Raw genomic sequence first — 25,637 nt, forward strand, 5'->3', positions numbered from 1 at the left:
CTTTGAGGGGGTAAATGACTTGCCTAAGGATTCAAAGGTGCAGTGAATCCTTTTCAAAGTTGCAGAGCTGGCCTTGCATCCCAGCTCTCTGATCCTGGCCCCGTGGCCACTCTTTCTATCCCCTCCCCACCCACCTGCACCCACCCCACACGTGGACAGCATTCAGCAAGGCCTCCCACACGGGCCTGACCATGGCACTCCCAGTGCTTGTTGACAGTCCAGACTCACCGCTGGACAAGCTGGAGCCTGAGTCCAACCCCTGCTCACCTCCACCGCCCACCCATCACTGCCAGCAGCACCTCTCCTTCTAGGCCATTTGGGAGCCTCCTCCTTCTTCTCCTTCCTCCTCTTGCCTTTCTGACGTCTCCTCATCAGACAGCAGCCTGAGTCTTCTTTTCAAAACATTTACCTTTCTTGCTCAAAATCCTTTAATGGCTTATGCTGCAGGGAAGCCTCAAGCACTGCCATATATGAATCCTGGGCAGAGGAGGTCCCCCCCTGCCCAGAGAAATCAGTTTTCAGAACCCCCTCACCAGCTCCATCAAGGCTCCTCCCATCACACCAGACACCAGCTGGAGGGGAGCTGCGTGAAGACCCCGGAGACCAGACGTAGTATCTACCTGGCTCTGGTTTCACAAAGCAGCCCCTGCTTTTGATCTGCCGGTCTTGACCAGGGCCAGGAGCTGGTGACAGCATAGGTTCAGAAACTGATGTCTCCTCGCCCCTCCTGGGAAACCAAGACGATGCAGTGGACCCTTGAGAATCAGGCAGTCTAGGTCTAGACATCACCAGCACCTCATAAACATTTCCTAAGCGCTCTCATGGAAGCTGGAGTGGGCAGCAGGGAGCCAGGGTTTTCAGAAAAAAATGTCTTTGCTTAGGATGGAGCCCGGTCAGATCACATTCTTGGATCATGCAACAAAGAACCAGCGTGATTAAGCAGATGCCTCCCTAATTAAATCTCTCACCTGCCACGCTGCGCTTCTGTCCTCTCAGTACCACTGATGATGTGCTTTTAATGCAGAAGATAATTCCTAACTTCAGATGAAAAAAAAAAACAGAGTATAAAACTTGGGATTTCTTGGCTCATACACTGAATCTATGCTGTCCAAGGCAGTAGCCACTGGTCACAGTTGCTGCTTTGGAGCACTTGAAATATGACCTATCCAAAATGGGCATGTGCTTGATGTGTGTGTTAATACACTGGCTTTAGGAGATTTAGTGTAGGAAAAAAGTGAAATACATCATTAATTATTTTTTTTATATTGATGATGTTGAAATGATCATCTTCAGGCTGTATTGAATTAATATATTTTAATATATTATTAAAATTAATTTTACCTTTTTTATTTTAAATATGTGGCCACTAGAAAATGTTACATTATATGTGTGGCCCCTTCGACTGGACAGGGCTGGGCTAGAATGTTTTGGACCGACTCAGGGCTTCCCTGGTGGCTCAAACTGTAAAGAAGCTGCCTGAAATGCAGGAGACCCTGGTTCGATCCTTGGATCAGGAAGATCCCCTGGAGGAGGGCATGGCAACCCACTCTAGTATTCTTGCCTGGAGAATTCCATGGACTGAGGAGCCTGGTGGGCTATAGTCCATGGGGTCACAGAGAGTTGAATACGACTGAGCCACTAACACATTTGTGGCACTTTGTTATAGCTGCCCTAGCAGATCAACAAAGTACCCAAAGATGTATTTCTCTCTCCTCTTCATGATTCATGGTGAATTCTCTCCATATTCTTCGATAACTTGGAATTCTGAGTTACTTGATGCTTATCAGAGACCCTACAGATATTTATGTCTCTAGAGGAGGTATTCTCTGCGCCTAAAGCTACAAGGTCCTTCTTGCTTCTGATGCTGCCAGTAAGTCATCCAGGCCGGTGGAGAGACCGAGATCCGAGGAGCTCACAGAAATTCGATCTTGCCCACGTTGGGGCAGGTTTGCCCCCTTTCTCCCTACCTTCCGCTTGTGGTTGAATCTGTTACCATGAATTGTTCTTCAAACGGTGTGACCCATAGGCTCTGTGCTGGATGTAGACTTCAGCAAGATGATCCAAGCTGTGGTCTGCAACTAACTCTCAGCTGCATCCTGTCTCAACCACGGGTTTGGGGGAAAACATCCCATGAAGGAAAAAAAAATGTATCAACTTACGGAGGGGAATGGCAAAGACTTGCTTGCCAGAGTTGCTGGACCAGAGTTCACTGTTAGTCTGCCCTGATGCTGCCTAGACTGGCCAGCAGGATCCAATGCCCTTATTAGACACCTACAGACTTAACATCCACACACAGGAGGGCGAGCCTCACACACCCTGTTACTTCTGCCTCTGACTACACAGTCCCGTGCTAAAGTGCCTCCTAGCACTCTGCACCTTGCAATGAGAAGCCTGTCAGGCAGAAAGCTGAGTGGGAGGGGTAAGTACAGGTTAGAGTGAGAGCTTTACTATGGGTGATTTCTTGAAGTTTGCTTTTGCATCTCCTTTTCAAAAGCAAAAAGGTCACATACACACATCTCTGCATGGCTCCTACAGAAATCCTAAAGACAACACAGATTGGCGCAATTTCCGCAGTATGCATGTGATGTGGAAGGCACACCAGATATTGCTAATGCTCCAATAGCCCTGGGGACCTCCTTTTAGCTGTGTGGACATTAGGTATCCATCGACTGTAAGCCTGGGCTGCAGACCTGTGGGTCTAGATCCCATACTCTGAGTAAAGTTGCTCTCAGTTGAACCAGAAGGTAGAAAAGATGTTTACATATTTGAATGGGATTATCTTCAGGTAATTGGGCTTCCCTGGTGGCTCAGTGGTAAAGAGTCCGCCTGCCAATGCAGAAGCCACAGGAGACGCAGGCTTGATCCCTGGGTGAGGAAGATCCCCTGGGAGAGGAAATGGGAGCCCACTCTAGTATTCTTGCCTGGAGAATCCCATGGACAGAAGAACCTGGCAGACTACGGTCTATGGGGTCACAAAGAGTCAGACATGACTTAGCGACTGAGCAGCAACAACAACAATCTTTAGGCAAGGTCTTTGAAATCTCCTGTTATCCAAATGCTCAAGATTTCTCATTGTGTTTTAAATCGCTTGAGAGTCTGTGAGGCACTTTTGGAAACCAGCAGCCATCTTTTTAAAGCAATGGTCCCTGAACACAGAAATAAAACCAGAGGAGCAAAGACCTCATGTCCTTTGGTGAAAATAAAGGACAAGGCTGCAGGGCCCACGTGGCCCTTGCTGTGGCCTCCCACGTGTGGCTTTCTGAGCCATGGTTGAGCAGGACACGCTCTGAGTTACACTTTCAGAGCCACTACCTCCTCCCCGCTCCGTTGTGGCAGCCCCTGGCCCTCCTGTCACCTGTCCCAATGCTGTCAGCTGCCTGCAGACCCCAGCCCCATTAGCTGTAAGCGCAGGTCTCAATACAAGTCAGCAGCAGAGTGGGTGGGCTGAATGGCAAAGCCTCCCCCCTCCATACGTGCCCCCCTTGTTTTCATCGGTCCTCTCCACAAGCACCAGCTGCCTCGTTTAAGAGCAGCCTTTATGCTGTGCTTCACCTGTATTCCTGGCTCCTTCCAGTAGCTGGCTCGGCTCTTCGGAGGCCTGTGCTGTCTGCCCAGGCGCAGAGTCCCGCAACCCCAGAGTGGAGGTGGGGTGGGCAGGTGGATGGGGAAGGCATGGCTTTCCTTCCTTCTCTCCTAGGAGTCAGAGGAGGGCCGGCCTGCACAAGGTGGACCTGTGGACCTGCAGAGGTCCAGGGTGAGGGCCAGGACGTCTCCCTTAGGGTGCCCCTTTGCAGAGTCTGGGATCAAAGACAGAGCCTTGTTCCAGAGGACAAGCACCCAAGCAGGTGGGCGGCGGGCAAGCAGATCACCTTGCCCTGCCCGGGAGCAGGAGAGAGAGGAGGGCACAGAATCGTGGGAGCTTCTGTGGGCCCGAAACGAAGAGGCCCCACCACTGGACGACCCCAGCGGTGCCCCTAGCTGGAAGGGCCAGGCTTGACGCTGTTCAGACGTTCTCCCCAGGCCCGCCCCCACCCCGCCCCGCCCCCCTCTACCCAGCAGGCGCCTTTCTCACCACGCTGCTCAGACTCCTTACTGGGAGAGGTACCAGGCAGCTTTTACTAAACGATTCCTTTATCCACATTTTATTTTTCTCTCCTCCTGATACCAGTGACTGGCCCTGCCCTGCGGCGCCGATGGCATAAGGGGCCATTTCAGTGCGATGCTTTCTGAGGTTCGACTTCTCGCCTCTGAGTGGCCAGAGTTCTCTTCTGGGCTAAGAAATCCCCAGAGGCCCAGCTGATGGTGGAAAAGAATGTTCACAACTCATCTATTTCTCCGATGTTCCCAAAGAGAGATGCAGCCCACGGAGGGCAAGTCCCCTTCCGCCACGCCCGCCCACCGCCCCCCACCCCAGACACCGCCCCCTCATAGAAAAGTGCTCTTCGTCTGCCCAGCCCGGGGGAAGCGTGTGCTCTGGCAGCCCCACCCTCGGCACGGCCTCTCCCAGCCAGTGAAAACGTTGCTGTCTTGGTTAAAGGCCAACTTAATCCTCCAAACTTCAGCTGCATTGGGTTGTTTCACAGTGGACAAGTATGCTGGGGAAGGCTGCCAGGCCGTGGTGGAGGTGGTGTGTGTGTGTGCGGGTGCGGGCCTGTGCATGCATGCATGTGTGTGTGCGCTCCTGCACGGGTAGCGTATGTGCCCGTGTGCCTGTGCCCGCACCGGTGGCGTCGGCGCCTGTGTGCGCATGCGCCCACTTGCGGTTTGCTTGGACTAGGGTGGGGGGACCCGGCCAGCTCCACCGGAGCTCAGCTCAGACGCGGGACCGGGGTCTTTCCGGGACTGCTTCATCTCAGGCCAAGTCCTGCTCCAGCAGAAGCCAAAGGGCCAAACCCTGGTGCAAAGCCCCGAAGTGCTACTGCCGCCCCTCAGACTGCCATGGGGACATTAAACCTTCAACAATCTGGGGCTCCGACGGCTGGTTCTTGGTTCTCTGCCTGGAAAAACAGTAGGCGAATAGTAAAACCTTAAATTCTAACATGTGTAAGTTATACATCTTATTTTCATTTTCAGCTCTTGTTCCCCTCTGTAAGACATCAGGAAAAAATTACCGTCTGACTTCTAATATCTCAGTGGAGCATTTATCTCCCAGCTATGATAAGTGATCTTCAATATTTTTTTCCTTTCAGATTAAGAAACAAATTCATTTAATTTTCTTTATTGAATGTGCTCTGGCCTCCCCCCTCCCCTGCCGTGTCCCCACCCTCCTTCGCCTCTCCTCTCGGGCTCAGGGACCATTGCTTGCCTGCCCTCCGTTTTGCTGCCTTTTCAGGATGGGCGGGTCCATCTGGCACAACCCTGCTCCTCGCCTGCTCCTTTAGGCTTCAGCATGGTCTGTTCCTGCCCACAGCAGAGAGAGGGAGGGCAGCCGCCAGACCTCTGGAAAGCCGTTCGAGGTTCTGCAGCCCAGAGTTGGCCGGCTGTAATCTGAACCTTATCTGAACTCCTGGGTCTGAGGGCCTGCTTTGGAGCTCTTGTGAAGACTGGCTGTCTCCCAGGTTGCCAGAACTGATGCTTCCTGCTCTGGACAACCGGGAGGGTGGGGTGGGAAAGCTGCAGCCTCTCCTTGGTCTCTAGTCATCTCCTTCGGCCCTGGCACTGGGGGAGTGGCTGAGCGGAAGTGGCAGGGCAGGATAGCACTGCCCTAGGCACACCAGGAGAGTCTGTGACCCCAGGCTCTGGGTAGGTGGTGTGTTTTACCAGCCTGCTGAGGCACCAGGTGGCCACAAGGGAGATGTCAGCTTCGTCTCCAGACAGATAGATGCTCCTTGCTGAACTGAAGCCCTATGCTCCCATGTTGCAAAATAGCAGGGGCTTCTCTGGTTTCTCATGTACTTCTCTGGTTTTCTTAACCATAGGAAAGAGATGTTAACCTTTGTCATGTCTGACCTGGAGGGTGATGGGGAGATTCAAACACTCTATGAGAAGCACGTTGAAATGATACACATGCAATAGTAATGAGTGATTCAGGGCTCAGTGACTGTTCAGCTCCTCTGGAAGGCACGATAGAGGATTGCTGTTGTTTAGTCGCTCAAATGTGTCTGACTGTGCAACCCCATAGACTGTAGCCTGCCAGGCTGCTCTGTCCATGGAATTCTCCAGGCAAGAATACTGGAGAGGGTTGCCATTTCCTTCTCCAGGGGATCTTCCCAACCTAGAGATCGAACCTGAGTCTCCTGCACTGGCAGGAAGATTCTTTACTGCTGAGCCACCAGGGAAGCCCACTATTACAGGATACTTGGGGTTAAAAAAAAAAAAAAAAGCCATGGCATCGATCCAGCCAGGGGAAGGGCACCTGCCAGGCTAACCATCCCACAGTGTGACAAATCCTAGAGCCACGGCCGAAACAGGGTGCAGTGGGAGTGGGGAGAGGCCTGTCTGGGAGCCAGGTCCAGTGCTTGCGCCTGGGGAGGGTAGGTCGCCTGGCAACAAGGCTAAAAGTGTCAGCTGCAGGCAGAGCCGAACTCAGAGGTCCAGACTCCGGTCTGAGGGCAGTGAGGCTGCCAGAAAGTGTGTAAGTACCGTAATTATAGGATTGGGCTGGGATTTGGAGAAAACTAGTGGCCGTGTGGATAGAAATAAGGCAGCGTCAGCAGCACCCCCGTCGCCCTCGTTCCACCCGGTAGGGCTGGGCAGAGGCCCCACGGATGCTCGGGTGGCAGTGGCAACAGTGGCACTGATGCCTTCCCCTGAGCTTTGTCTCTTCTCGCTCCAGGGAGTCTCCGGTGGACTGCAGCGTCAGCAAATGCGGCAAGCTCGTGGGCGGAGGCGAGTCCAACACCATGAGCTACAACAGCTACATGGACGAGAAGAACGGCCCCCCTCCCCCCAACATGACCACCAACGAGAGGAGGGTCATCGTCCCTGCAGGTACTTTGGGAATCCTTTCACTGGGTGCCACCCACGTCCTCAGTCTTCTGAGCTCGTCGTCCTGGGGAGGGGCATCTACATCTTCACCTGGTACCCTGTTCTCTATGGAAATGCTTACCTGGGAAAGCTGCACCTTCTTCCCTGGCCACCCTCCATGACAGTTTCCCAAATGTCACCGGAACCCTGACGCACAGATTCGGGAAGCCCCGCCCTCAACAGGTCACATCACAGTTTCTACCCTCGGTGCCTGGATCCACGGACAAGGCCTGCCGAGAGAGGAGAGGCAAGATCTTCTGAACCCCAAAGGAATCCTGGGAACACCCAGACGTGCCCACCCTTGCCTTTAAGGACAAGAGTGGCCCGGAGGTCTGTCCTGTCCATCGGGCATGCACTTCCTGGCATCCACAGGGTCCCACCTTTCCAGAATTACAGCCATCTCTTCCAGGTCCAAAATAGAAACAACTATATTTAACAAAAGGAGTGCCTGAACATGTGTGCAGCACGCTTTGTCATTCTGTAAAAATAGGCTATTTTTCCTAGGTATCGGTGCTGTTGGTCACAGAAAATAAAATCATTGTTCAGGCCTTCTGTGTGCTGGCTGGACACTGGCCTCGGCTGGCGAGCTCAGCTGCCTGCTTGAAAAGGGAGGAGAAACTACCCCATGTAGAGTCCATGCCAGGTAGAAGGAGCCAGAGTGTTCAAATTTGAGGCAGTCAATGACTTACCAAAATAAGTTTACCCGAAAGGCAAACCCCTTCCATTTGGGAACGTGTAAATGCAGTTGTGAATGAGAGCCAAGGATTAGATGTCCCTTTGAGGTAATCCAGAGGAATTTGCGGGTCGGTCTAGAAGGTGTGGTTCTGTAACAGGCCGCTCCGTCCTCGGCCCTCTGTATTTCCTTTCCATGGGAAGCTGTGTGTCCCCATCTCCTAGGACTGCAGACACATGCTTGTGCTCCGGGCCAGACTCCAGGTGGCAGGGGCAGGAGGGGTGGGGACAGGGGAGACAGGGGAGGGCTGGGCTCTCAGGAACGTCTCTGTGCCCTGCAGGACTTGAAAACTGCTCATAAAGCATGTTTATTTCCTTCTTCCATAAACATGTGGCCTCCCAGAGGAAGAGGAAGAATAGCTCCGTATACTGAGTGCCTCCTGGTACTGGGCACTGTGCAAACAGCTTCATCCTTGTGATGTTACTTCTGTCTCTAACATCGAGAAAGAAGCATCTGTATCTGATCTCCCCTCCCTCGGGACACCAGCTAAGAATGTTTAGCTCAGGTGCATCTGTGAGAGCCAAGAGAACTGTGCCTTCTCCCTTCTCATAGAAAGAAGGCAGAAATGAAACTGAACTAAAACTGGCCTGGAGAGAAACTTCTGGACTCCCCACATTGGAGCCAAACCTCTCCAAGCCTTTGCTCACTTGGAACCAAACTCTCCCCCGTCCCCCGCCGCCCCCCGCTTCTCTCAACAGTGGCCAACATAGGGAGGAAATCTTGAGGACAGAAGAGTTAGGGGGCCAGAGGTTGTCTCTGAACCAAATGTTGACAGCATTTCATTTCCGAAGTCACTTTGGGGAGAAGATAGGGGAAAGAAGGGAGGGGAATGACCAGACTGGTTGACCCTTCAACTCTGAAGTAGTGTTGAAGTACTTTTGAAAAGATAATCAAGGTGGCAGTCTTAGGGGGCCAAGGTCACCAGAGCAGTAATAGTGAAAATAGCATAAATTCCCATCAAAGAATGTTCCAAGCACTTCGTGTCATGGATCTGCTAGCCAGGGCTTCACTTCATTACTTTACTCCTGGCGGGATCTTGCAGCATTATCCTCACACATTTTGGCTTCCTCCTGGTCAGCCTCCTAGACATAAGAGAAAGTCTCACAAATCAAGGCCATAAAACATCGGTGGAACAACCCATTGGATTTATGGTGGGATTTGAAGACAAGCATAAACGAGGGCCCTAGTTCATCACCAGTTCCAAGTTCAGATGGGAAGAAACTAGGACTAAATCATCCAGGAAATACATTTGGAAGAGCTTAGCACGCTCCGGAGTGGAAGATTTATAATTCATTGTGCTGTAAAGGGAGAGAAATAATATTGTGATAGAGCCCAAAGCAAGGGCGGAAATAATAAATAAAACCTACAGTGTAAAATTCAATTGGAGGCCTTGGATATTCAAAGTGAGAAATTAGGAGAAGCAGAGGCGAGCTGATGAAATAATATGTGACATAATCCAAGTTCCCCCAGGACATTTTCCTTTAGAATTCTGAAATGGTGCAAAATCATTTCCATTTACCAATGGTCCATGCCTAATTGTTCCTGGAGAGTAAAAGAGTGAAACAAAGCAAGAAATTTATGTGAGATTCAGAGAGGGAGAGAGATCCAGACTTGTACAATGTGGCCCTGAGTAGCTCTGCTTTTGGAAGTGACGGCAAAGCACCTCCTGAATGAACTAAGACAGGATGGTGAGAGGGGAGGAGACTTAGGGTGCAGGGATCCTCAGCTAGGTGCAGTCCTGGGAGGCTTTCAGTTGAACCCCAGCTCATACTAGGATTAAAGGTCAAGTTGAGGACTTAATGTTTCAGGACTCCATTTCCCACCTGCGAAATGAAAATAGCCATTTTTCAGGGTATTCTTGATGAGTAAAAAATAGCACACTTGAAGCAGTGGGCACCTAGGAAGTGTTCAAAGTCTGGACTGTTACAAGTTTCTGGGCATTGGGTGGTTAGTATGAACCCTGCTTCTCTCCCCACGGCCCTTCCTAATCATTCAAACCTGCTCCCATTTTTACCAAGAGCCTTAACAGACCCTTAGAATGAGAAAGTGAGGTGGTAGCACAGATATTCCTACCAAATAGCAGGCTAATAAAACAGGTTCAGTAGAAGCTAGAGGCTACTATTAAGTCTCCTCCCCTCCTCCAGGAAACCTTCCATGATTGCAAATTCACAGTCACCCCTTCTGCCGACCAGTCCTCAAACTGCCACCACCAAAATCTGTTGCTTAATTCTGTGCTTTACTGCCTGAGTTTTCCTGGGCATGGGTCTTCCTGTGATGAGCATGTTTAACTATTTGTTGGTTTAGCTAATTATCTCTAATAATTAGGTGCCAAGGAGAGAGCTGGTTATCAAATTGTGATATGTGACAAGATATAAGGGTTCCACCTACTGTGGAACCTGCTAGAACTCATCACAGCACTCAGAGTACACATGTTTCCCCCCGCCACACACACACCTGTTTAGGAAAGAGTCTGAGGGTCCCAAGTGGAGATCTAATACCTTGAGGTTCTAGGACCTCAGCCCTTACATTATTTATCCTCAAGAATTAAAACATTTTCTCCCTCCAACACCATTTCCCTTCTTTGGGGATTCAAATATCCTAAAAACTCTGGGGGGATGATTTTAAAGAGCTTTTAATACAACTGTCCCCAAAAGGAGAAAATCCAGGTTGGAGTTAAGCTGAAGACTTAACACCACTGGATTTTCCACCTGCACAGATGGAATTGCGGTCTAAGTGTGCAGGCCCGTCTTTTCTGCAGCCATAGAAGAGATTGCTGTTGCTTCATGAACTCACTGATGTTCTTAAGATATGGATGGTGGCCCTTTCCAGAGCCATTGGTCCCTGCTCTAGGAAACTGGGCTTATTTTCATTCTGATGCCATGATTTCTCAGGCAGAGGTTTCAGTTGCCCTCCATAGACTTGAAAGAGAACGTCCTATCTGGGTGCATAGTTACGCGTCTAAGAACCTTTTCAGAGCGCTAAGTGGTTTCAGACTGCACCAGATGCGATGGAGCCAGATGCGTGTTCTGCGAGGACCATCTGGGGCGGGGGTAGGGGGACCCCTTTCCCTCTGTAGGAGGGGCACAGAGGAGGGAGGAGACAGGAGAAAGGTGGAGGTGGGGAGAGAGAGAAGAGACAGACAGAGAAGGGAAGGAGCCCTGCCTCTGGCAGCCTTGCTAACAGCCTGTCTCTCCTGCAGACCCCACGCTGTGGACACAGGAGCATGTGCGGCAGTGGCTGGAGTGGGCGATAAAGGAGTACGGCTTGATGGAGATCGACACGTCTTTCTTTCAGAATATGGACGGCAAGGAACTGTGTAAACTGAACAAGGAGGACTTCCTCCGAGCCACCTCCCTCTACAACACGGAAGTGCTATTGTCACATCTCACCTACCTCAGGGAAAGTAAGTGCCCGGTCCCTTCCATTTCTGGGTAGCGAAACACCCCCAGAGGCTATAGCACCAAGTCCCCAGGGCTGGAGAGAACTCTGCCTGGCCACTCAGGATGCAGACTGGCTCCCATAGTGACAGCCCAGGGCCAGGAGACAGGGTCCCTGCCTCCGTTTATGCTGGGTGGGTGCTATAGGAGCGACACCTCTGGGTGTCAAGTTGCCAAGGTCACACTGGCTCCCAGGGACCCTGCGAGGGGGCTGACCCTGTCCTGCCATGTCAAAGGAAGGAAAACAAAACATGAAGAAAAACTAGGGAACTGCAGCCATGTGTGTGTGTGTTGAGGGCAGGTGTGCTGGAGGCAGGTCGCACCCTTCCCATGAGAATCCCTTTCTGGAAACTACTTTGCCCCACATTATAAATAGATGGATGCCTGGCTGGTTCTATCTTGAGCAATGATTTCAAGTTCCTGCAAAATTCTAGATTCACGGGTTTACGTTTTTGAATATTTACACATGAAGTTCTTCTTATTCTTGGATTTTCTCTGGCACTGTCCACTGTTACCTACACACCCTTCTCAGCTAAACAGGAAGAGTAGCAAATGCTACGAATGGGTTAGGATCTGTTGGAGACTCTCCTGGCCGAGTGAGAAGGAAAAGAGCTTTGGAAAGGGAGAATGTGTAAAAGAAAAGGCACAGTTGTCCAAAGGATTTATCCAATACAAGGATTTTCTAAAACCAAGCCCCGTCAATTTGATATGAATTTCATCTGATATGAAATATACACAGAGATAGGAACAGAATTTTTGAAACCCACTAATAACCTCAGCCTTAACTCTTTACCAGAAAAGTGTAAGTCATTCAGTCGTGTCCAACTCTTTGTGAGTCCATCGGACTTTATAGCCCACCAGGCTCCTCTGTCCATGGAATTCTCCAGGCAAGAATACTGGAGTGGGTAGCCATTCCCTTCTCCAGGGGATCTTCCCGACCCAGGGATTGAACCTGGGTCTTCCGCATTGCAGGCAGATTCTTTACCGTCTAAGCCACCAGGAAAGCCCCAAGCAGGTGGAACATCAATAACCCCAAGTACCAAAGGATTGTTCTGTGACCAGAAAAGATGGTACTAAGATGGGGAAGCAGAAGCTACAGGAGAACAGATGTGGTTCATTCTACAAGGGGTTTTCTAGCAGTCAGCCCTGCCTGATCCACCGGGAGCCTCAGGATGCAGGATTTCCTGTCTGTAGCCAAGGCTGCAGGAGTTCAGCCTCACAGTGAAGGAGGTTGGTGATTTGAAAGCCCCTGTAAAACTGAAATCCTTGGACAGCGTTTAAAGGCCGCTTTCCCTGGTCTCTTGGGCTCTGGGTGGGTTAGTTCTTCGTTTGTTTTCCGTGTTCAGTGTGTCTTCAGCTCGCCATTCCTGGAAGCTTCCATCTCCTTCTGCACCAGTGCACTCTGCGGGGTGGGCTGGGGGGCAACACACACTGGCTGTAAAAACGAAGAACTTTTAAAATGCCTTCGGAAGTTTCCACTGGTGCCTCCGGGCTCCCCGGTCACCCCTCCAAGGCGTCTGGTAGGCAGTGGGGTTGTGTGGGTGATGCAGTGTATGTTAACACCAGAGGAATTACCTCATGTCTGAGTCTTGCTGCAACATGAGGTCAGCCCAAGAAACGATCGTTTCAAAAAAGGGGGCAATTTTCCACCCAGTCTTTCTGAGCTTTGGAGAATGAGCATTTTCTAACAATCCGTATTTCTGTAAGTGTTAATAGGGTTTTTTTTTTTTAAGAAAGGATCTTTGCACAGAGTCCTGCAGCGATGCTAGCGGGGCAGGGCGGGGGTGGAAGTGGGCACACGGAAGCTGAGCGTGATGCGTGACGAAGAGAGACCACCAGCGAAACAGAAACACTGACCCATTCTGCCTTTCTGCACCTCCTGGCCTCATACAGCGGATGGTCTAGGAATTGCTGGCCCCTTTTCTTTGTTTGTGGGGGAAGAGATGGACAGAGGTGAGGACCGTGACTGTGGGGCCCTTAAAGGGCCCATTATCAGATGCCCTTGATGGGGAGTGTTCAAGCACATTCTGACTAACTCGAGTGCTGTGCGTTTTAAGTCACTTCAGTCGTGTTTGACTCTTTGGGATCCTATACTGTGGCCTGCCAGGCTCCTCTATCCTTGGGTTTTCCCAGGCAAGAATACTGGAGTGGGTTGCCCTGCCCTCCTCCAGGGGATCTTCCTGACCCAGGGATCAAACCCAGGTCTCTCCTGTCTCCTACATTGGCAGGCAGATTCTTTACCACGAGTACCACCTGGGAAGGCCTGACTGATGTGGGGATATGCCATTCATGCCATGTGATCCCAGCCCCTGCCTTCTGGTGGGTCCATGAACATACTCAGGTCCTCGCTAGGACTTCCTCTCACAGAAGAACCCAAGCCACAGACGCTGAAGCAAAACCAGCCTCTGCTAAGAAGGCCCAGGAGTTAAACATGGTGGTCGTGGATAAACCGTTCAGGAGGCTTCCTATCAGAGGAGAGCAGATAACAAAGAGCAGAGGGCTGAGCAGCCTGAGGAGAAGTGGAGGCCAGACAGTTTGGTTTGGGGGTTGTAGGTAGCGGGGCATGAAAAAGGATGGATTTCTTCTTTCCTTCTCAGAATATTTGTAGACATTAAAAAAGATAGCCCCAAAGCAACAAAAATATGAAATTTCCAGAAAAGAACTTAGGAGCAGAGCAAATTCCCAGAGCTGAGTGGAGATGAACAAACCACAGATAGGATATAATGTTGGGTGAAACAGCAAAATACAAAGGAGTCTGTGCAGAAATAGAAAACCACGTCTGCCTGCAAAAGTGAAAATTAAAATACTTGTATTAAGGTTCAGAAAAACTTGCCCCAGCATAGCCTTGTAGTCTGGAGGCCTTTTGAGGACTTTAGGCTTAAAATGATCCCCTATCATGGAAATAACTTTTGATTCTTGCCTCTTTTTCATTGGTGTCTAGTCTCTGGGACCCCTGGTGGTGGGTGGTCCACTGAGACCCCCGCAGGAGGTCATGTTTGTGGTGACTGTCCCCTTTTAGTATTGTGGGGAACTCCCCAGGGCCCTGCAACTTGCCTTCAAACACTGCTTTGTTTTCCCAGACTTGTTTCCAGCGGATGTTTTGTGCGGAGGCAAGGAGGCCAGCCTTCAGGGGAGAGGCCTGGGCAGCCGAATAGAGGCCGGGAGATGGGTGCTAATTCCTCGTGTTTTGTCATCTGTCCTTTCATGGAGGAGGGGATAAGGTTCAGACAGTTCCACTTTGGCGAGGAAGTGGGAGGAAAACAGCTGAGCTTCTCAACACAGAGGGAGGAAGTACTGCAGGGCTAAGGAAAGTGGATGGAAGAGAGTCAGAGTCCTTGTAACTTAGCCTCGGTCAGAAGACTATAAAACAGTCGAACCTCTCGGAAGTCTCTGAGCTTTCTGAACTTTAATGGAAAAAAAGACAAGGTTGAATTAAGAAGCTCCCCAGTGACTCAGTGGCAAAAAATCCGCTTGCCAGTGCAAGAGATGTAGGTTCGATCTCTGGATTGGGAAGACCCTCTGAAGGAGGAAATGGCAACCCACTGTAGTATTTTGCCTGGGAAATTCCATGGACAGAGGAGCCTGGTGGGCTACAGTCCATGGGGTCAGACAGGACTTAGTAACTAAGCAACAACGACATAATATTTACACTTTCACAAAAGGTGCTTGAGTATTTATTTGGTGGTCAGGGAGAGGAGCTATACTTTCAAATTTAAAAAACCAAGTTTCAGATTAAAATGTATTTTCCATGATGGAGAAGAAATATCAGTGTCCTAAGCACTGGCTAGCATGCTAGGATGTGCCTGGCCTGCCCAGAGGCTCCTATTCTCCTTACCCTGGCTTTTCAGCCAGCCCGGGCGATGTGGCTTGTACCTGATACCGCCCCTCCGTAATGTCACCTGCTCTTGAAATGGGAGGAGGACAGGTCTAGAGAGATGCCCACAGTGCTTGGGATCATTCTACTGTCCCCTGAGGACACCAGGGCTCACACCGCATCTGCCCAGGTGTCATCCACTTTACGGGGACAAGATGCCCCCTTGTGGACACCGTGGACAGCTGATTATAAATTCCCATTTTAAAGCCAAAGCCACTGAGGCCTGGAGTGCTTCAGAAATTGGTTCAAAGGCACCCAGCCTGTAGAGAGCAGCTTGGTATCTAAGACCCAGGTTTCCTGAGTCCCAGGCTGCAGCCAGGCTCAAGACCTCACACTCTAAGTCAGAGGCCAGGCCTTACAGAGAGTGCCCGCTTACCTGGGCCGCCTGGTCTTCCCTCTCCTGCTGTGGGGTTAGCCTCAGGCCCTGGCCACACACACAGACACACCCCTGGAGGGCTAGGCCACTTTCCCCACCGCATTTTCTGTTTTCATTTGTACCTAGAGATAAATGCTTTCTGAAAAACTTCCCTGTGGCCTCCCGGAATGAGGCCACTTAGGACAAACCTATCTGGGTGCCAGCCCTGCCCCTCTGCCTTCCGCGGGGTGCCCCACACCCTGGACCCGCCAGGCGGCCCCATCAGTATCTCTCACAGGCATACTTCGTTTGGCAGAGGCCGTATTTACAGTCTCGGGCTGTGGGAAATGAGATTGGGTGTCATACGGCAAGATTGGGACGGACCTCAAAGGAAGTGGGAGCTGTCCCCAATGGCAATTCAGACCCAGGGCCACTGGGGGGAGTTTGGGCCTGAAGGGTCCCCAGCGGGGTGGCTGGAGGCAGAAGAAGAGCCTTTTTCCATTCTACGGCAAGTCGTGTTCTGTCTGTCTGTCTGCGTCTGACCTGGGAAACAGGCTAAGAAATCGCGTTTTGAAATAGTGGCAGCGCTAGAGACATGAAATATATTGGGTGACAGAGAGACCACAGCAAAGGTATCTATCTTGATTCCCATTTTTAATTTAAACTTAATGGAAAACACATTTTGTGTGTTGTGGCGCTCCCACCGGCCTCCTCAGATGTTCGGGCAAAGGTGATGGGTCCCGGCAATTAAGTGGGTGAAGTATTACCCCTTCCAGGCCGGGTCTGACCGGTGAAGGAGAACAAAAGGCCGGGTTTCCCCAGACTCAGCCGTCAGCCAGGCTGTTTCGAGCACAGAGCCTCCTTCCTCCTCCCTCCCCACCTGCACCCTCCAGCCAGAGCCATTGATGGCAACGCAGAGAAAAGGGAGCCCAGCTTCAATAGGCTGGCGGCGGGGCTGGCGGGGTCTCTGCAAGGCGGGAGACAAAGCCTTTGGCGCTCAGACGGTCATTGTCTTGGCTGCAGGTGCCCCAGATGAAGACCAGGTCCGTTGTCGGCGGCGGGTGGGGGGCACAGGGCTGAAGAAAGCCCGATTGTTGGGCTCCCCACACCTGCAAGCTTCCCTCTGTTCATTTCCATCCTCTTTCAGATCCCAAATACTGTACCAGTGACGGATGGACTCGACAATGGGAAGTGATTTTGTCCTGGTGCTTTCACGTGGGGAAGCCTGTTCCATTAGCAGCCCCTCTGCGCTTTCCAGGGCCCCCAGTACGTAGATAAACATGGATGCCCGCGTGCATGCATAAAGACATCAACAGAGAAGGCAACAAACGTTTTAATTAAAGTATTGAACAGAGAGAAGTGCAAAAATCATAAATGCACAAGTCAAGGAATTATCACAGTGTGAAGCCACTCACTCATATGAGCACCCCCAGGTCAGGGAGGAGGCTGGAAGCCCCCGTGTGTCCCCTTTCCATCAACCCCGCCCCCCTTCTTTCCCCAAAGCAACCACTGCCCTGATTCCAGCACCCTAAGTGAGTGCTGCCTGTCTCTTAGATGTAGCCTGGAGGCGGACTGAGAGCAGGTTTTGTAGGTGGACCAGAATGGATATCCTGTTTCCTGGGCTTGCTGGCTGTGTGACCCTGGGCAGATTGCTTGACTTCTCTGAATGTTGATTCCCTCATCTGTATGAGGATTAAGTGAGAAAACAGAGAGAAAGCATCCGGCAGAGGACAACAGAGCGTAGGCTTCCCTTCTCGCCGCACAGCCTGTTTCCTCTGACCAGGTGGCGTTCACCGCACACAGAAGGGACCCGAAAGCAGGAGAGAGACAGTCCCAAGCCACGGAGTGAAAGGCCGGGCTCCAGGGGGTACCTTTCTGCCTCTAAATGAATTTCTTTAAGGAAAGAGTGTGCCTTGCCACTCTCTGTAGCCTGAGGAACTGGCTAAATAAACTGGTGGAGAGAAGGAAAAGTTGGTCCCTTGGGAAGGAGGTCACACTCCCCGAGTCAGCCCTCCACAGGCAGGCAGGCAGCCTCTTCTTCTAGGGGGGAAACTTGAACCAAGAACAGTCTTCAGGGTAGAATCCTTCTCCGGGGTTACCATGAAATATGTATTTCACGCAGGCTTTGCCGAGGTCAAATGACCCTTTCTGTAGGCTTTCTGGGAGTTTCCTGTGGAATTCACGTGTGCCCAAAGAAGAACTTTCACCAAGGGGAGAATTTAATAAATGCGGTTTATCTAAGCTTCGTGCTCTCTGCTGCATCTGCGCTAATGACTCAGGCAGTTCAGTCCTCTGAGACCATCATTTTTCTTTATTTGCTCCAGCCATGAGGTTTCCGCCCGAGGCAGAGAATGTCAGGGACAGAGAGGCAGACATTCTTGGTCTTACTCCGGAGACTGTTTTCGCTTCCCTCGAAACGTTTGCTTCCTTTCTGGAACCTCCTCCCAGTCATAGAGGGTTACTTCTTATTGCAGCAGAACTCATTCATAATTCTAATTCCAGAGGACAAGACAAATGCCCAGTGAGCTCTTTTATAAAGAGTTTATTGTGTGTCATTGTGGTGTCTGCAGAAGCAGGGATGTAAAAATAATCGTGGTAGTGCCTAGCGTGCTTTGAACGCTCATTGTGAGCCAAGGTCTGTTGTGAACAGTTGTGTGTATTACTTAAGTCAGTTGTGTGTGTTCAGTCTTCACAACAACCATATCAGGTAGGTGTTATTATTATCCTGTTTCATGGAAGAGGAGCCCGTGGCTTGGAGAGATGAGGCAGATTGATGGAGGTCACCAGGCTGGCAAGTGGTGAGAGGCAGGTCTGACTCTGAACTCTCATTCGCATAAAGATCTATATTAAATGAAGTGTAAAAATCACTTTGTGCTCGACTTCTTGGAGAATGGAATAACCAAATGCATCCGGTTCTCGGATATTCCAGGCATGTGACTGCCTTCTTTCTAAAAGTATCTCCACCTAGCCGCACTTTGGCACAAAACTATCTCAATCCCACCAGCATCCCTGCACTGGTTTTTTTTTTTTTTTTTTTTTTTTTCTTTTTTTGCCTGGAACTGTTTCAGAGCTGAAAGGCATAGTCGCCCAAGCCCAGAGTCAGTGATTCTAGCCAGTTGGATGGTTCTTCCAAAGTTCTCTTGGTCGCCCGGCCTGAAAGGGCCCACTACTTCTCTGAGGCACATAACCAAACGCCCACGGCTGGGTGAGGCAGGCGCTCCACTCCGTGTCCCTTCCGTGACTTGAGGCTAAAAATAGGAATGTCTGGCAGTCCATTCCCTGCTCCGGAGCCTGGCACCTAAGTCTGTCCACTTGGTCCCAGGGATCAGGGAAAGGATTGTTTAGAAAGACTTTTTAGCCTCCAACACTCATGTCCAGCCTCTCGCGTCCTTTGTAAAAACAGATTCTAGCCCTCTGGATCAAACTTCAGAGCCTCAAGGCGGAGGGCAAAAGTGCCTACATTTTCCAAAATAAAGCTCTTGAGCTTGCTGGAAACAGAGGAACAAGCCCAGTTTTAGGAATGGGCTCAGTTGCTCAGTCGTGTCCAACTCTTTGTGACCCCATGGACTGTAGTCCTCCATGCTCCTCTGTTCATGGGATTTCCCCGGGAAGGATACTAGAGGGGGTTGCCATTTCCTCCCCCAGGGGATCTTCCTGACCCAGGCATCGAACTTGCCTCTCCGGCATTGGCAGACAGGTTCTTTACCACTAGTGCTACCTGGGAAGCCTAGGTTTTAAGAAAGAGGGCAGAATTTTTTTTACATGCAAGATAAGAGAAAACTAGAAAATGCCCAGACTAGTGTTTGCTAAGAGTAGTTCTGCATGAACATTTAATTTTAAAAGATTGTATATCAGCAACCTTCAATGACAGGAAATTCAGTGTATTACGGCTTATGTCTAGTTGTGTTCTCTGAGACGTGAGTAAAGGGAGACAAAAGTTGCTCTGAGGAGCACTACCACCCCGACCCCATTCCCAGCTCCCAGCACTCCCTCCACCAAGGTGACCATCCAAGTACCTCACCCACCTGTCAACCCAAAGGACATCAGAGCAGGAAGGACCTGGCCAGGCCTCTCCTCCAGGGCATGGCAGTCAGTGCCAGCGGCAGCCGGATCTGGCTAGCACTTGCCCGTGGACAAAACAGAGATGTTCCACAGAGGTAGTATTTACTATCTGGTCTTGATAAAACGTTTGCCAGTCCTTCTTGCAGTTCAAGATGAAGAAATCAAGGTGCAGACCAGTAAAGTCCCTCATTCATCGTCACACAGGGAGTCGGTCACAGGACCAGAACACTGGCTGCAGCCGTGTGCCTCTGCTGGGTTGTAGTGTGGACCCAAGAACTCCAGATCCTTAATCATGGCCACTGCGAGGGCTTGTGTGTGACCCACCCACGAGCATTCTGTCCTAGCTGCCTCGGACCCCAGGAACCCGTGACAGTCTTGCATGTTGGCCCCCCAAATGGCTGGCATTAACTTTTCCCTTCTCTCAAGGAGTCATCTGTCCCTCCATTCTCCCTGTCTCCTCCCCTCCCCTGTTCATTCTCATTCATCCCATTTCCTGGTCTTGATCTCGGAAGTTAGTCTGAGACACAACCTGATGTTTTTGCTTCGCCTTTCAGGTTCACTGTTGGCCTATAACACAACCTCCCACACGGACCCGTCCTCACGGCTGAACGTCAAGGAAGGTGAGTGTGTTCTCTCAGGCATGTAGAGTTGAAGTGTCCCCTGTACCAGTCCAGGACTGTCTGTGATGGGAAGACTGGGGTGGGGAACCTCAAGTGTGGGCCTCAAGTCTCTTGCCCACTCGGCTGTTTTAGAAGCCTAAGCTGATCCCCTTTGTGCTGCTCATTGCAAAAACATGACAGGGGTGTAAAATACCTTGTGATAATATCATAAAAATATGACCTGAGGCTGTTGCTCCATGAAAGAAAGCATGTTGCTCTTTGAAGGAAATGCATGCTACTCACTTTCAAAGCTGAAAGGTAGGGGCTTTCTCCGTTGAAGAAAACGAAGTGAAGATTTCGAGGATTCTTGCAATGTCACATTTTCAGGGGTTTTTTTTGGTAAGACATTTTAGCACTACCAATTCATTTTTAAAGTGCTGACTTGGGGATATGGTCTAGTTCGCTTGGTTTGGTTTGGTTTGGTTGAGAGAGAGAAAGAAAATCATCTCAGAAAATGGTTTTTGCTGGTGAGGGTTTTAGCAAATGTTATAATACATTTCTTATCATCTCTCTTTGTGAAACAGTGTTGTGGAGATTTCCTGCTTCAGATACTGTTAGATTCTGGGCATTTAAACAAGTGAATAATTCATAGTACCTGGTTTAAGGGAGAAAAAAATGTGAGTGAAAAAATATCTGCCCGAGGCAAAAGAAAAATTTTGTGGAGGAAGGGCATTTTGAGTGGGGCCTTGAAGGATGAGTAGGAGTACGATGAGCACTCTCTTCTTGGCTCTCTCTTCCTTTAATACTTTTTCTTTAATGCACACCTGCCACATAGAATGAATGAAGGCAGAAGCTGTCGATATTGGTTACACGGAATTAGCACAGCATAATATTGCAGAGAAACATAAGGCTCTTCTACGGGAAGAATCTTAGAGACCATTTAGTTCAAAATTGCCATGGAGGAAACAGAGACCCAGTGAGCTTGGGTGTTTTGACCAAGTTCACACCTTCCATCACATGAGACTTCCTGTTTCCTGTTCACAGTTTATAATCAGATGATGACCAGACAGCTCTGTGGAGGAAGTAGTCAACATAATGAATCTGTTTTGTGAACTTTCCTGGTTTTCTGCAACTTTCTTCACCTCCTACCCACCTTGGGCCAGTCCTATTTATGCTACTGTTTTCTTTCAAAATCAGAGTTACTGGCTTTTGCCATAAAAAACCTGAAGTCATATTGACTCATTGTACAGTCCAAGCTGCATTTTATTAGGTGACCCACTTAACCATTGCGCTGCAGACATCCATGAAAGAAAAAATGTGGTACAATGACAAACACATTAGACTGAGGTTGGAACACCTCTGGTTTACTTTGGGGAAATCACTTCATGCCCCGAACCTCAACTTCCTGTCAAGTAAAAGGGCCAAATTAAGCCAGGAAGAGGGCTTCCCTGGTAGCTCAGTGGTAAAGAATCTGTCTGCAATGCAGGAGACTGGGATTCGATCCCTGGGTTGGGAAAATCCCTTGGAGAAGGGAATGGCAACCCACTCTAGTATTCTTGCCTGGAGAATCCCATGGACAGAGCAGGCTACGGTTCATAGGGTCTCAAAACAGTTGGACATGACTGAAGCAACTGAGTACACACACACAGAAGCCAGTAAGAATCCTCCCTGACTTTGGAGTTCTTGGGTTTTAAGGAGATGACCCTGCAGCCTCAGGTGAGGCTCTGCTTCTATCCAGAGTCCCCCCTCTGCTCTGATCTGGTTTGCTTACTGAGCTTTCACTTCACCTGCAGATAGGGATCCACTTCTTGCAAGGAAGGAAGAAGAGAGGGAGGAAGGAAAGAGTGAAAGAAGGCAGGCAGGAGACCCCTGAAGCTCATGCAGGGCTACAGGCTGAGACCTGCTGCTGACAACAGGACTAAGCAGTGAGGCTGTGGGGCGGGCGCGGTGAGAGGGTATCCGACATTGGACTTTAAATACAGATTTCTGTAAGGAAGCAAGTGTGTCTGGGTTGAACTGATTATTGGCTAATTATTATTGCTCTGGTTATTGACTCATGACTCCCTCAGGGGTCTTAGCTCTCAGCCTGTCCTCTACCTGCACTACGCCCCTTCCTTTCCTGGGTTCTTTTGTGTGTGTACTGTGCTGTGCCGGGCTCTCTGGGGCTTCTGCAGGAGCTGCTCCTCTTCTGAAATGAATGAACTGCAGCCTCCAGGCAAGCGAGCGCTGCCAGACCCTCAGTCAGGTGCCACCGGGCATTTATCTCCCAGCATTGGCCCTGGTCTCCGGAGACGTCTGCGCTTTGCAGGTGCATCTTTTGTCCACCCGTAAAGCTTTCCACTTGAGATGTCTTGCTGCTCCAGCGGCTCCCCCCTCAAGAGGTGGTCCAGATCTGTCTAAACGGCCCTTGGTCCACAAAACAAAAGTACATTAGCAAGACAAAGCTAGTCACACTCCTCGCTCCCTCCCTTTCACCCTCCACCCCACCCCTCTCTCTTCTGCTTTTCTCTAAGAGCAAGCTTGAGTTCTTAAAATTTTAAATGGAAAAATAAAGAGAAGGCATGGTGCAACCTTGGCTCCGCCTTCTTTGAATAAGGCACACGCACAGCCCCAAAGAAACCCAGAGCCCCTCAAGAGATCCGGAGCTGTGTGTGTGTGTGTGTGTGTGTGTGTGTGTGTGTGTTTCACAAAGGACAGGTGCTGGCATCAAGCACAAAAGAAAGAAGTTGAGGAGGTGAACGCTTCTGTGAATGTATCTTCACTGTGCTTATCCAGTGAGAATGCCTTTTTACTTTAAAATGGCATAATCACCCTTCCAGCTTGTCTTTTGAAAACCGTTGTACTCTCTAAGGGTTATTGGTGCCCAGGAAGTACGACTAGCTTTTAAAAATCAATTTGTAACAGTCTTTAAGTTTATTTTAAGTTTTTTTTTTTTTTTTTTGATGTGGACCATTTGTAAAGTCTTTATCGAATTTGTTACAATTTTGCTTCTGTTGTTCATGTTCTTGTTTTTTGGTCCCAAGGCATGTGGGATCTTAGCTCCCCCACCAGGGATCAAACCTACATCCCCTGCATTGGAAGGCAAAGTCATAACCAGTGGACCGTCAGGGAAGTCCCTAAGCTTTTTAAAATTAAATATTCTGTGGTCACAGATTGGACCCAGCTAGAACAATTATCCTCTCTCTACCTGTTACCAAGCCTAATGCTCTTAGAAAATAAATTATAATGGAAGCAATTGTTGAGATGATGAGATGGTTAGATAGCATCCCTGACTCAATGGAGATGAACCTGAGCAAACTCCAGGAGACAGTGAAGGACAGGGAAGCCTGGCATGCTGCATCCATGGGGTCACAAAGAGTCGGACATGACGTAGCTCCTGAACAGCTGCAACAGCTCTTACCCGTTGGCAAGAGCAGCCTCCGCTGTCACCTGTACAGGACTCTGCAATGCCCCAGGCACTCTCACAACCTTTGCCTCTGCTTCTAAGTCTAGCAACATCCCGCGAGGTAGACAGAATCAGTCCTGTTTTTCAGACAGAGAAACTGAGGTCCAGGACTGTTAGTGGTTACTTGAAAGACACACAGCTATTTAACAGCAGAACGAGGATTCAAACCCAAGTTGTAGGATTCAGAATCCCTTGCTTCAGATCGTCCTCCTGACATACACAGCATTTCCCTTCTAGCTGGCTTTTCATGAAAGCAACACCTTGTCTAACTGTAGCGTGGGTGGAGACTTGAATTGTTTCCATTATGTTTCTCTGTCCCTGCAATTTTCTCACTATCATCTCCAACCACATCCATGCATTGTCCTCTCTTCCCAAAAGTGACTTCATACAAAGCCCCCGCTTGGCTTACTCCCTTGTTCTAACTGAGCAGAGAATGAGCTGGAGAACTTCGTAAAATAACTGATGCCCTAGGACAAATATTATATGACTCCACTCACAGGAGGAACTTTAAGTCAACAAATTCATAGAGACTAGAGAAGTAGCAGAGTGGTTGCCAGGGGCTGGAAGGAGGGAAGAATGGGGAGTTATTGTTTAATGGGCACACGGCGTTTCAGTTTGGAAAGATGAAAGAGTTCTGATAGTGATGATAGTTGGACAATGTGAATGTACTTAATGCCACTGGAATGTACACTGAAAGATGAGCAAAATGGTAAATTTTATGTAACGTATGTTTTACCGCAATGAAAACTGCAAAAACACATGAAAAGATGTTCAGCGTTGCTAATTATTAGAGCAAGGCATATCAAAACCACAGTGAGGTACCACCACACAACAGTCAGAGTGGTCATCATCAAAAAGTCTACGTCTGCTGGAGGGGATGTGGAGACAAGGAAACCCTCCGACACTGTTGGTGGGAACACAAATTGGTGCAGCCGCTATGGAAAACAGTATGTAGGTTCCTTAAAAACTAAATCCAGAGCTACCATATGATCCAGCAATCCCACTCCTGGGCATAAACCCAGAAAAGACAAGAACACGCATTCAAAAAGATGCGCATACCCCAGTGTTCATAGCATCACTATCTACAATAGCCAAGAGAGGGAATCAACCCAAGTGCCCATCAACAGATGAATGAATAAAAAAGATGTGTTATGTATACCATGGAATATTAGCTATTAAAAAAGAATGAAATAATGTCATTTGCAGCGACATGAATAGACCTAGAGATTATCCAACCAAGTGAAGTGAATCGGTCACAGAAAGACAAATATTATATGATATCAGTTACATGTAGAATCTAAAAATAATATAATTGAATCTATTTACAAAAAAGAAACAGATTCATCGGCATAGAAAACAAACTTGTGGTTACCAAAGGGAAAAGGGATAAACTAAGAGTATGAAATTAACAGATACATAACCACTGTGTATAAAATAGCAACAGGAATTTACTGTGTAATAATCCTGATTTATCCCTTCTCCTTTGGTAACCATAAGTTTGTTTTCTTTGCCTATGAATTATACATATATGTATGTATATATATATATCTATATGTATGTATATAATCTGAATATGTATTATGTAACTGAAAAAAAATACTGGAAAAGTTAACATAAAAAATGTTTTAAAATACTGATGCCCAGGTCCCAAACACAACTTACTGATTCAGAATCTCTAGGGGTGACAGGTGGGATTGGGAATTTTTTCAGGATCTCCAGGCTACTCTTAAACCTGCAGCCACAATTGAGCAGTGCTGTCCTGCTGGGCAGACATGAACCAGAAAGAGGGAAGGGAGACCCATCTCCTAGCCACCCAGGTTTTCTTGGAAACACGTTGGATGGTTGATCTTGATCTTTCCTGGCCCCAAACCAGCCTCAAAAAGGAAGGGCAGGACCTCCTGGTGTACTTATGGAAGAACAGGTTGACTTGATTATAGGAATATTTGTTCTATTTCATCCTTGTCATTGATGAGGTTAATCTTTATTGATCTTGACCTGAGCTTTACCTGAGTCCATCACTTCAGCCCTCAGAAATCTCTTTCTTATATGTTCTCACCATGTGTATCTAAATAGTAATTGGGAAACTTCTCTGGTGGTCCATTGCTTTAGACTTCATGCTTCCAATGCAGGAGGCGAGGGTTCGATCCCTGGTTGGGGAACTAGGAT

General features: G+C 49.2%; 1 protein-coding gene across 2 annotated transcripts in view; it reads left to right on the top strand.

Moving 5' to 3' along the window:
* The window catches only part of FLI1 (Fli-1 proto-oncogene, ETS transcription factor), a 133,828-nt gene that overhangs the window by 72,217 nt on the left and 35,974 nt on the right, over window positions 1-25,637 (top strand). For both annotated transcript variants that reach the window (XM_006072380.4, XM_025286401.3), the window contains exons 3-5: window positions 6,776-6,930; window positions 10,899-11,102; window positions 19,982-20,047. In XM_006072380.4, coding sequence (XP_006072442.1) covers window positions 6,776-6,930; window positions 10,899-11,102; window positions 19,982-20,047 — 425 coding nt within the window. The remainder of the gene's footprint in view (window positions 1-6,775; window positions 6,931-10,898; window positions 11,103-19,981; window positions 20,048-25,637) is intronic.

Source organism: Bubalus bubalis, chromosome 5, assembly GCF_019923935.1.
Source record: "Bubalus bubalis isolate 160015118507 breed Murrah chromosome 5, NDDB_SH_1, whole genome shotgun sequence".
Taxonomy (NCBI): Eukaryota; Metazoa; Chordata; class Mammalia; order Artiodactyla; family Bovidae; genus Bubalus; species Bubalus bubalis.